The following is a 12,666-nucleotide window of genomic DNA, read 5'->3' on the forward strand; positions in this document are numbered from 1 at the left end:
CTTTGATCGAGACCCGAAGCCAGCGTCAGTGAAGAAGCGGTTCGGATACATTCCCCACGCTGCTGTAGACTTTCTAAGGCAAGATGATTCAGTAGAATGAGCGCTGAGCTATCAGATCTAGATTCAAATTTTGCTTCCTTCACTTACTAGTTGGTGATGTAGCTCAAGTTACATAAGTTCTGAAGCTTCGGTTTCCTCATCATGTAAGGAGGATGATACTATCTACCTCACGGTGGGGGGGTGGGGGGGGGTTGGCGGGATGAAGATCCAAGCAGATTCTAAATGTAAAACACAGCACAAAGTCTGGGAACAGAGTAGGTGCCCACAATGTGGGAGCTCCTTTTCCAGGGATTTCCTGCAGGGTTTCCTCTTCCAGAAAACTAAGAGTGTATTCCAACTGTTCTCTGGGGAGGAGTGTGCTGGGAAACATCAGAAACTCGGGCACCGGGGCAGGGAGTGGAGGGGAGGGCTCGGCCGATGGCAGCTGAAATGCCTGGGTACTGTGCTTAACTCCTCAGGCTTCAGCCAGAAGGACCTTCGGTCACCGCTCACAGTCTTGGCTGACCAGCTCACCGGCTCTCCATTTTCTGTGTGGTCTCCTGGCTCTCCCCCCTGTTACTGACATGGGAAAAGTTGTACCTTGAAGGCAGCCAAGCCCTGGGGCAGGAGGAGGGGAAACTGACCTGGGGTGGAACCTCACCAGGGGCACCCACCGCCAAGACCTCTGAGAGCGTGGTATAGGAAAGCAGGAGCCCAGCCATGGAAAGCTGATCGTGAAGAGAAAACAAGTCCAAAGATTGGCAAAGCCCTCTGGTGAGAGGATGCTCTCACAGTCCAGAGGTTGAGATGCTGGACTAGGCGAGAGACCTGGGTTCTAATCCCAGCTCTGCTATGTCCCCTGGTGGGACACGAGCGACTCATATGACCTCGCCAAGCTTCAGTTCCCCTGGCAGCGACAAGTGCAACACTGTGTCAGACACAGTCCAAAAGGCACCCCACTGGCATGCCTGCTCTGGGTGTCTGCACGTCCTCAGCTACCTGGGAACAAAGGGAAAAGTTGCTCTGGTTTCCCGCCTCCTTAAACTGCCGCCATTCTACACACACACATTTTGGGGCAGATTAAGAATACGTCCCTTCTCAAAAAGAGTAGCATTTCCAGCTTTGGAGTAAGAGGGATGAGGGCTCATTCTGGGACACACTGCGTCTTCAACATCATCCCACCCCACCCTGGAGTCCTCTGCCCCTCCCCCGCCCTCCCTGAATTACTCACTCTCCTGGAAACAAGACTGATGACTTCAGGATGAGTAAGAGGCCCACGAGCGTCATGGCCCGACTGTTGGGAGGTGAACAAGTTCAGCGCTCCCTTGAGCTGGGTGCTTTGACACGTGCTGGGGTCCTTGCTAAGGGAAGGACCCTCAGCTTTATTTAGCAATGAGCTCAAAGTCCTGTGACCCTGCTTCCAACCCCTGAGTGAGGATGGCCTTCCCAGGGCGGGGTGACAACACAACACCCTTCTGGGCTGGCTGAACTGTGGGTGCAGGGCCTCTCACTGAGCTCCAGAGCATTGTTACTCTGACCCAAGCACCCCCACACCGCCAGGCCCAGAGTAACCCTGAACTTGGCAGCTCAGCCTTGGCTGCTTTCCAAGAGCCCTAGTCCAAGGCCCAACCTGCAGGGTGTGCAGTGGGTGGGTGTGCTCACACTCTCCCGTGCACCCTGATCCACAGTGCCAGTCAACAAATATTTTTGGTCTGTTTTCCACTTTCCATGTGCCTCATTTCTGAACGTTTAGTGGAAATGGGATCACAGCAAAGGAATGTATTCATTCAATGCATTTTGAAATGTCTATTTTACATTCTTGGAGTTCAGGTGCAAGCTGAACCTGCTAACATAAGCAACACAACACGCAATCTAGACTCCCGGCACTTAGTAAGTAGGGCTGAACATCAGTTTCCCCATACCTAAAATGGGCGTAGTCAGGGCAGGGACGGCACGAAAAATAACGCCAGGCCTGTGAAGCACGAGGCAGCCCCACCTTAATGTGCTCTGCAACCGAGACGGGACGGTGTCCTCACTCGGAGCCTCACCTCCTCGGACACTCACTCCCACGCAGAAAATGGGGTTCGCCCCCAAGCTTCGCTCCACGAGGATACCAAAGGTGTCACTCAGGGCCCGGGGTAATGCCCTTGGAATTGCTCGAGACAAGAGCGTGAATGAGAACGGAAAGACTGCATCGTGGCATCCCGGGACAGAGGGACTAGAACTCAGAAGGACATCTGAGGATGAATCCTGAACATGGTGGCTGGAACATAAGCGAGGAGGACAAACCAGCTGGACGGGGTGCCCCCTGGTTCCTCCCTGCCAGCTCCGCACCCACCAGAAAGGATGGGTCCTCTCCGCATCTAAACTCCTTGCTAACATTAGGCTTAGTCATTCTGGTGTCATTTGTTAGAAGCTGCATATAAAGCCAGAATAAAACTTAAGCAATAAACTCAGGTATTGAAGAGAGATAACTTCCTTTCCTAATACTCAGCTCAGACCCCTCCCCCCTCCCCCCCATCACCAGAGCAGGAGGATATTAATCACGGTCAATTCATGGTTCCCCTGCCCTCCTTTCTTAGCTTCAGGACTGTTTTTGTTTTTTTTTTCTGGGAGGTTTACAGGGAGCCAAAGCACTGGGGTGACCTTCCTAAGGGCCACTTGTCCATACCTCCGCTGGGACGGCCATTGTTCTGTCCCCACGGCCCCTTCAGGGCACAGCTCTCTCAGGGCCATGGGGAGGGTCCAGGATTCGCACTCCCACTCCTGGGCCGTCAGAGAGAGGGGAGGCTCTGCCAGGCTGCCGCACGTCCCCTGAGGCCCCGATGGCTCCTGAGTCTGGGTGTAGGGGAGCAGCGTCACTCTTAATTCCTTCCACTCAGCCCAGGGGATTTTTCCCTAGTCTGAGCAGGGCTGTTGACTGGAAGGGGAGGGGGAGCTGCTGGCTATCATGCTGTTTTCCCCAAACGTTGTGTCTCTGTTCCCCTAAGACTTGGTTTTCAAAACCCTGCATTTTGGGATTGTGCTCACTTCCCCTCAGCATTCAGGAGAAAGCTGCTTGAGGGTCAAAGGGCAAAGGATAAATACTGGGGGAAATGAGTTGGTGTTTCAAAAACATGCTCCCCCTGGAGGATTCTCACTACCTGATTTAGGACTTCCTATAAACCTACAGTAATCAAACAGTATCGTACTGACATAAAAATAGACAATGGGATCAGGGGAATAGGGCCCCACATACGTGCTTAATTGGTTATAAACAAAGGCACCAAGGAAATTCAATGGCAGAAGGAGAGTTTTTCTCATTTTACGTGGTGCTACAGCAACTGGAGATTCATATATAAAAAGGAGAGCATTGACCCTTACCTCACGTCATACTTGAAAATTATTTTGAGATGGATTATAAACCTAGACATACAACCTCAAACTTCTAAAAGAGGACAGAGGAGAAAATTTTCAGACCTTGCCGAAGGCAAACATTTCTTACACTGCTCAGCCAGGTTTCTTACACAGGTCATAAAAAGCAGGGACGATTTTTTGAAAAAAGATTGATAAGTTGGACTTCATCAAAATTTTTTGAAAAAGCAAAAGGCGCTGTGAAGAAACTAGGCAAGCCAGTCTACAAAGAAATTTTCACGAAATGTTGATCTGATAAAGTTCTAATATCCAGAATATATTAAAAAATACCAACAGATCAATAACAAAAGACAAAAAAAAACCCACAAAAAATGAGAGGGAGCAAAAGACTTGAGCAGGCATGTCATAAAAGAAGATTGCAAACGACCAATAAATAAGTGGAAATTGCTCAATGTCACCGTGTTCATCAGAAGATGCAAATGAAAACCACAGTGCAGGAACACTTCACACCCACTGGAATGGCTAAACTGAAAAGACCAACAACACCAAAAGTTGGCGAGGACCTGGAGTAACTGCAACGCAGACGTCATCTGTGGGCGTGTAAAATGATACAACCATGGTGGGAAACTATTTGGCAGTTTCTTACAAAGTTAAATATAGAGCTACCCTGTGATTCACCAATTCCATTCCCAACTATTTACTCAAGAGAAATGAAAACATATGATAGGGGCACAAAAACTCTCATCCAAAAATGTTCACAGCAGTTGTACTCACAATAGCAAAAACTGGAAACACCCCAAGTGTCCGTCTAGACGTGGGTGAATGAACAAACTGGGGTCCCTTCGTTCCATGGAACACTACTCAGCCATAGAAAGGAACTAACTGCTCACAGGTGCTACCTGGGTGAAGCTCAGCAACCTGATGCCGGAAGAAGTTAGCACGAACGAGTGCTTTCAGTACAGTATTATTTAAATGAAGTCCTAGAACAGGCATAACTGATCTATGATGATAGAAATCAGAACAGTAGTTGCCTCGGGGTAGGAGGCGGGGATCGACGGAAAAGTTCTGAGACTCTAATGTGCAGCATTATAATTATAATTAGTAATACTTTTTTTAAAAAGCAGAAAGGGGGGTAAGGTAAGTTAGTGATGGAAATACGCTATATCTTAATTGGAGATGTAGCTACATCGGTGCATGCATCTGTCAAAATACACTGGATCTTGGAGAAAGGGGAAGAGGGGGAACCTTGTGTTTAACCGGTGCAGTTGCAGTTTTGCGAGAAGAACGAACAAGTTCTGGAGACGCTCGCACAGCAGCGCAAAGATACTTAAGGCGACTGCACTGCGCACTTCGAAACAGTTAAGACGCTAATTTCTATGTTAATGTGTCCTTGACCACAATTTTAAAAACAAAATATGCCACCACATACAACCTAACAAACCTTACATATGAGGCTTCACACACAAACAATTTCTGATATAAGTTACGGAGTTTCTTCAAGTAGAAGAGCCGAGGTAAAGCTCAGGTTAGGCTCGTGTTACCACCACACAATCCCATCTAAAAGAAAATGAGGCAAGCGCTGCCATGACCCTGCTCTCAGGGCACCTGGCCCTGGCTCCGTCTGACTGTTGGCAGTGAGTCCGTCCCGGCAGGGTCCCGGCAGGGTCCTGGCTTTCTCTGCAGGCACCACAACAGGCTTTGAAGAGGAGAAGTTCTCACATGCTAACATGGCCTGAGCGACTGGAAGAAAAAGTTCCGGAAGGACTCCCTGATGAATTCTACCCTGAAGAGCCTGGTTTCTTGTGTCTCTACCCCCTTCCCACCCCACGCCCTGGACCCACATACCACCTTATTCAGCCAAGGACAGCTGGTCAGGGTGCCCAGGCCAGCCCACATCCTGCCCTCTGGGGGCTGCAAGCCGGGCTCAGGGGACGGCTGGCCTGTGGGGACCCTGGGCCCTGAAGCCCTTTGGGCTGTGCTCATCATGTGAACCTCCCTGACAAGGATGCAGGTCTGGCCCTCCTCCCCTTTGTCCCAGGCAGAGGACAAAGTCGTTCTGTATGTCTGACTACAACGCCCAACATCTTGCTCTCTGCAAACATTCAGGAGAAAGTGGAGTCTGGAGGGAGGAGGGGTCTTGAATTCTCTAGAGGTTGATCTTGCTCTCTACTTCCATTGTTGCTATACCTCAGCACTCAGCCAGCATCTTCTCTACCCACCGCGGCGGCGTGGCGGTGACTTATGAAGCGTGGGCCTGGGAGGTAGTGGAGAAGTAAGAGCGCACGGGTGTGGCTGTGCAAGGCCTCTCTGTAGGGTGCCTGGCTCCAGGGCCAAGGAACATCAGGACCCTTTCCACCTCAGTCCCTGCCTACCTGGGCTCCCCAGAGGACAAACAGGGATGGAGCAGGAAGGTTCAGGAGACCTCTCTCCATGAACCCATTTCTGACACCCTGGCCCACAAGCCCAGCCAGCCCCTAGAGGCTGGTACATACGAGGAGCGGAAGGCCCTGTCTCAGGTGCGTGTCCTGTGCAGTGGAACTGAGGGAAGGAAGTAGGTGAGGGAGCACGAGGAAGCCCTGCACGGGGAGGCCTCAGCCTGCTAACCTAAACCCCACCGATAACACACTGTAGGGCCTTTACCAAGTCCTGTATCTCTTAACAGAAGTGTGGGGGGGGCTAGCTCAGGGCTTTCTACACCGAGTTCCTCGCCGCTGGCTAGGACTCCCTTCAAGCTCTGCTGGTCCAGGTTCAGGCAGGGCTGGGGAGCCTGGGGGCTGACCCCAGGCCTGCTGCGTGGCTGAGGTGTGATGTGGACGGTGGAATGGAGTGGCCGCAACTGCTGGGCCCAGGCGGGAGGAAGGCAAACAGAAAGGACATCATTAAGAAGCAGCAGATCATGAATCATGCTGTTGTGAACTCAGGCTCATTAAGAGACAGGCATGGTGACCACGGAGCTGGGCGATTTGTCAACACCCAGTTTTCCCAGTCCCCAGCGCCCTTGCTGATTAGGCCTTCTACCTCCTCGGGGTTCTACGAGTGCTCTGGGGGGAGTAAGCGGTTTAGGGGCACTTACAGGCTCTCCCGCCTTTGTAGCAGATTGCTGCCTCCTGGGAAAAGGGAAGAGAACTGGAGTTTACTAAGCGTCTCCTGTGGGTCGGGTCCGTGTTAAAAACTTTCGTAAGGGCATGTCGTGTGGTCCTCACAATACCCAGTTTGTAAACGGGTAATTGAGGCTCTGGATGGGCCATAGTCTTGCTCAAGGTCTCCCACTAAATTAGGTGTAGCCCCCGCGCACCCCCCTTACATCACCCCTTCCACCACAGTCTATAACCATCCTCCTCGCAAAACTGAGCCTACTTCCAGATTTTCCACCCTGACCCCTCACTGCGCTGCTCCCTGCCCTAACAATTAACCTCTTTCCAACACCCCCTCCACTGAGACAGATTTTAAGAGCTGGGCTGAAGAAGACTCCCAGAAGAGGGAAGGTGGGATTTAACTTTCTGCACTGCACTGGGGAAACAGAGGTACGGAGAGCAGTTTGGTGGGCTGCCCAGGCAAGAAGAATGAGCTCAGCGTGTCCTGGAGTCTGAAGGGGCCATTGTGTCTGGAGCCATGGACCGATGAGGGGCGGGGGGTGGACAGGGAAAACGTGTGCATTTCATTCCTGGGGTTCTCAGCAGAGGCAATGGGGTTCCCAGCAGCCCGATAAAGACTGGAGGTGTGGTGTCTTGGGCAGCTGGATGGGGCCTTGGGCACAAAAGAGAGGCGCTAGATGGGAAATCGTGTTGGTGAGAGCTCTCCCAAGGACTGCTCGGCCCTTCCGTATCCCCAGGGCCTGCCCCAGTGAACTGCAAGGCTGTCAGACGAAGGAAATGATGGGGCATTAGCAGACGCCCTCCCTGTGTCCAAGACACGCATGATATTGACAAGGTCCTAGAGGAACAGCCTCTTCCGGCTCCACTCCACGTGGAGGTCCACTCTCACTCTGGGTGGCCAGACCCCGTAGCCTCCACCTGCGGAGCAGGTGCACACTTTCCCATCACAGTTTCCTTCTCGGGCCCACCTGCCCTTGTTTTTTCTGAACTGGAACCCTCCCAAGCCAACAGCAGGGCCAGAACACAAGCCTCCAGGTACACCCAGGGGCGGGCAAAGGCTCTTCCTTTCGAGAACCACAGGGAAGGGTCAGCTGAGGGAGACGTGAAGCCAGTCAAGGTTTGGGCATTCTACCCTTTTTGCAATTGGTGAGAATCCTTCAAACTTGCAGCAGCTTTCCTAATACAATAGATCTGGAGATTTCAAAAGGTGTTAGCATGGTGTCTCTTTAAATATTTGAAAATATTTCCTGCCCGCACCACCAAAGCTGAATATTTGTTTTTTAAAAATAAACAGCAGGCGAGGCGCCACGCTGTGCCCCTAGCACAGGTGACTGTTGTGTAACTGGGCCCACCCTCGGCCGTGGGTGGGGACCTGCCCACAGCTGTCACCCTGCTCCTAACAACTCCTGGGGGCGCGCCCTGCTCATTAGTCCCCAGCCACACCCAGCCGCCCAGACTCCTGGTTGAACCAGAATGCCAAGGGCGGGTGGCGGCTCCTTGAACCCTGAACAATGGGCTGCGAGGAATGAATCCAGGCCCAGGGCCTCGGGCCCCAGGGAGCTGGGTGCTCAGCAGAAGCTCCCTCAGCCATGCCTAGGACTGGCCTATGGGACCTGCAGCCTGTCTTTGGGGGACAGGGTGCAGTAGAGGCCCCCAGAAGGGAGCCAGGCTGAGCTCTAGGCAGTAAAATACATTATGTTTAGAGGCTGCCTCCCTCCATGGAGGGCTGAGCCGGGCAGACATTATCTCACTCCTGCTCCCTGTCCCCTCGGGCAGGTAAGGGATGAGACTTGTTCCTGCTTTATAGCTGGGGAGCCTATGCTGAGAGGATGGGTGAAGAAAGGAAGCCACCAGCGTGGCTCTGCCCAGCACCCGTGTCTGACCACAGCTGGGCAAACATCCCTGCCAGCTCGGGGTGCTGACCCAGGAATGGGGCCTTCCCCCTAGGGCAGGGATGCATCCCACGGAGACAGGCTGCCTGACCCCCAGCCTCACCTCAGGATAATCCAGACCTTGCTCCCCTTCCTCCAGGGTCCCCCCTTGTTTGCAGCACCGTCACCTTTAGGGCACCATGTGACCTGAGGAAGGACAGGGCTGCTCGCGTGGCCCCACCTGGGAAGTACATCCCCCGGGAGCTTCTGCTAACTCAGGATAAAGCAGATTGGGGTTAGGCGGGTGGCGACACGCTGCTGTTTGTGGAGGCCCCAGCCTTTCTGCTCCCGTGACAGAGGGAGGTTGAAAGCAGCAGCCACCTCTGCCCGGCCACGGGACGCAGGCCTGCCAGAGAGCCAGGGTGGGGTCACGGGCGTGGGCTGGGTGCACAGAGTCTTCCGAGAGCAGCCAGCTGCCAGGAAGAGCCCTGGCTTTGGACATAGGAGACCCCAGTGCAGCAAGCTCAGCCCAGCCACCACTCCACCCCCACGGCCTCATCTGTCCTGTCCACGAGGGGGTTGGATTAGATGAGATCCTCACTTCCTAAGTCCCCCACTGCCATTAGGCTGGGTTTCCTGACTCCCAGGCCCTCCGCACTTCTCTCAATAAAACCCATTCTAATTGGGGGATTAGAATTAACCTGTGTTTAAAGGCTGGGCAGGGAGTGAAGGCAGCTGTGATGTGCAGAGTCTGCAGGTGCAGCTCTGGACGGCAGCCCTGGGGCCTCCTGAGAGGGGAGAACCGGCTGGAAGCCAGGGGACCCCGCGGGGCACCTCCCGCCCGGCTATCGCTCCAGACCCTGACCTGCAGTGGGGAGCCGCTTAGGGTGCCAAGGACCAGCCACATGGCTTGAGGGAGAGCCAAAGCCCTCTTAAAAGGCACTCTGCCACAGACGCTCACTTACTCACTCTCACTTCCTACGTCTACTCGGAAGGCCCAGACCCAAGGCCTCCCAGCTCCACAGCCACTTGAATTGGTTAATTATTTGTAGAGCTTTTTTGGTCGACGAAGCCTTTTCCCATATGTGCCAGCTGTCCCGTCTAACAGCGCAATCAGATATCTGCTCATTTTATGGAGTAGAAAACTAAAAAGCTCAGAAAGTTCAAGCAACTTGTCTGAAGGATCCCAACCAGGAAGTGATCACATCAGGACTGGAGCCTGGTGGTCAGATTCTCAGGACAGTGTTTTCTCCAGGACCCTGTGCCCCTCTCTCCAGGCTCCAGGGACCCAGAAAGGCTCCACAGTGGGTGAGGTCCCCCAGCTCGCATGGCTATGTGGCCGCCATCCGAACAGCCTAGAGAGCCGCCACACGGTTGCCCTGGGCCCGTGGGTTTCTTTCCTCCAGCTAAATCCCGTGGTGTCCTCTCTTGGAGAAAGAGACCCATTCACTGTCTTCTAATCTCGGAAAGCCGTGAGGAACAGGGACTGGCCATCTTCTGTGGGGACCACGGGTGGAAGAAGCAGGAAGCAGACGGGACATGGTGTGGGGAAGGACCAGTGCAAGGATGAACTCTCCCGCCGTGAGAACTGCCTGGAACTGCTTTGTAGGATGGTAAGCTCCCTGTCACTGGAGGGATTCAAGCAATGATTGGGTAACCATTCTGCCTTTGGAATGTTATAGAGAAAATTCAACCCCTGGAATGCTAAGAATGTGGGACGAATGGGCTCCGTGATATTCACACTTCCTCACACCAAGAGCCTAGGTTCGCTTGAAATAGGAACCATTTCAGATTCTCTTCATGCCCTGCATTCCCCTCCAGGTGCCATATTGGATGGAGAGACAGTTGTTGCTCAGTGTCTCTACCTCCTTACAGACTAGGGTAGAGTTGGGAGAAGGGGTCAAGAGGCAGGGATGTGGAGTATGTGATGGCCCCAGACCACACAAGCTGAGGGTCTGACACCAGAAGCTTCTTCCGGAGCTCCAGGTGCTGAGGGCTGAGCACTCCGAGGCCGTCAGTATCTGCCCTCCCTGAGAGGTAACCGGGGCATGCCCATGGACTTGGGCAGCCAGCCAGAGATCTGCCTGGGCCTCGTGGGCTATAGTCCCCTTTGCCCCAGTGACCAAAATGAGTTGTTGGGCTGGGTCAAGGCAAGCCTTGCGTCGGCCATGGATGCTGACCAGCCACCTGCATCCAGTAACTAGCTGGCTGAGTCCTGGCCATCTGTCCTTTGCAACTGGCCTGCATCTTCCTTGGGACTTCTAAGCACCTGGAAGCCAGAATCTGGGTTTGCAGATGGAGGGAATAGATGCTAGCATCCCAGCGCTGTCCATGGGGTGCCCCAAGCTGCAAAACTGTCTGCCATAGCTCCCTGAGGGTTAGAAGAAACCAGACTGAGCCCCCGCTCCAGAAAGTCTCCCAGGACTGTGCTCGTTTGTGAATAAAGGGGCACCTGTCTTCCCATCGCAACCTCATGGTGGCTCACCTCCTGCTTGGAACTTGGTGTGCCCCTGGAAGCATTCACTGCCAGCCTGGCGGGGGGCGGTGGGGGGAGACGGGCATATCCCTACCCCAGGCTTGGCCCAGCCTGGCCCATGTTCTTCTAGGAGTCCTGGAGCGGCTCCCCCTCACACTTTCCGCCAGATAATGCTGCCTGAGCGCCCATGCACCCTGCAAATTCAAAAGAACAGACAATAAACTACCTCACAGAAGAAATGTGCAGAGGATGCAAATAGGCAGTTTCCTGACCTGGCTTGGCCACTTACTTGCTGTGTAAATTTGGGCAGGTAACTTAACCACTCGGTGCCTGTTCGCATAAATTAGTGGCAGGGCTGGGAAATAGTAGCAACCTGTGGTTTTTTAATTCCATTGCCGAAGAGGGGTGGGGGTAGCTGTTAGGGTGTGACGTGCAGGCTATCAACTCCTCTGATCAGTTAGGGACTCGCAGAAAAGGCCTGACCACGCAGGTAGAAATGATTGCAGAGGAAGCGCGGGCCTGCCCCGAGCCAGCTGGGTGGCCTTGAATTAGCTGCTTCCACTCTCTGGGTCCACCTCCCCCGTGTTGTAACACGGAAGGATGCCTGCAGAAGGACGGCATTAACCGTGATGCAGGGCTGACTGGGTTTGAGTCACCTGGAGTACATCAGCTCACATGATGCCTACAACAACCGTACAGAGCGGGTGTCTGTATCTCATTCTGCCGATGAAAAGTAGGAAGTTCAGGGAAGTTCAGTGACTTGTCCAGGGGAACCTACCTAATGAGTGACTCAGAGGGGATTTAAAGCCTTGAATGGCTGACTAATTCTGCCATCCAGTCCCCGTGTCTGAGAAGGTGTGATACTCTTACACAGTGCCCAGGTGCCTGCAGAGGCCAGTGTCCTGGTGTTGTGAGCTTCTATGTCCCTGGAGGAGAACCAGGTGGCTCTGGGAGGCCCTTTCTCCTGCCAAAGCAGATCTCAGCCAGAGTCTGAGGGGTCTTGCTCAGGACGGACAGAGGCAAAGAAAAGATACTCACAGCCCCTCCCTCTAGCTCTATGTCCTTCTCCTCTTCCTTCCATCCTTCCTTCTCCCTCCCTTCCCCATATCTTCCCTCCCTCCCTCCCTTATTGAGGTGAAATTCACATAACAAAAAAGTAATCATTGGAAAGTGTACAATTCTGTGGCATTCAGTACATTCACAATGTTGTACAACCACCACCTCAACCAAGTTCTAAAACATTTTCATCACCCCAAAAGAAAAGCTCACACCCATTCACCTGTCTTTCCCCCTCCCTCCCTCCTCTTAGCCTCCAGCAATCAGCAGCCTGCCTTCTGTCTCTTTGGGTTTATTTATTCCAGTAATGGAATAAACAGAGTCATACAACATGTGACCTTTTGTGTCTGGCTCCAGGCACACTTCACAGACCACGCTTTCTGTAACTCCCTGAGGGAGGAGGAGGAGCAGGGGCCTCTTCTTTTGTCTTTGCCTCCGTCTCTTCGCCCTGGGCCACAGTTGCCCCGTGCCCCGGGCCATAGCCTCTTGTGGTCCAGCTCATCCATTCTCTGCCATTTCCTATTTCTTGTAACTACTCTGAGCAAAGGACTTTGATGGTTCACAGTTCCTTTAACAAAGAGCTCATGGATGACCAGGGGAGATGGACAAGCAATCGATCATTACAACAGCATGCTAAGTCAGCGTTTGGGGCTTTTCCGAGAGAAGACCAGAGGAGAGACACATAGCCCTCCCAGCCTTGGGGTGAGAGCGGCCAGGAAAGTAACATGGAGGAGACTAGGGGCTCGGCCTGTCTCATTCGCTTCGTCTCCTCAGC

At 53.2% G+C, this 12,666-nt stretch overlaps 1 protein-coding gene across 2 annotated transcripts in view; it reads right to left on the reverse strand.

The window, feature by feature from the left end:
• PLB1 (phospholipase B1) overlaps positions 1-12,666 on the reverse strand; it is a 180,108-nt gene that overhangs the window by 159,921 nt on the left and 7,521 nt on the right. Inside the window, exon 1 of one of the 2 annotated variants that reach the window (XM_071221572.1) lies at positions 10,845-10,894. The exons of the other annotated variant lie outside the window; for it this stretch is intronic. Coding sequence (XP_071077673.1) covers positions 10,845-10,879 — 35 coding nt within the window. The 5' untranslated portion in view covers positions 10,880-10,894. Of the gene's footprint in view, positions 1-10,844; positions 10,895-12,666 lie in introns of those variants that run through there. 2 annotated transcript variants of the gene reach the window in all.

Source organism: Desmodus rotundus, chromosome 5, assembly GCF_022682495.2.
Source record: "Desmodus rotundus isolate HL8 chromosome 5, HLdesRot8A.1, whole genome shotgun sequence".
Taxonomy (NCBI): Eukaryota; Metazoa; Chordata; class Mammalia; order Chiroptera; family Phyllostomidae; genus Desmodus; species Desmodus rotundus.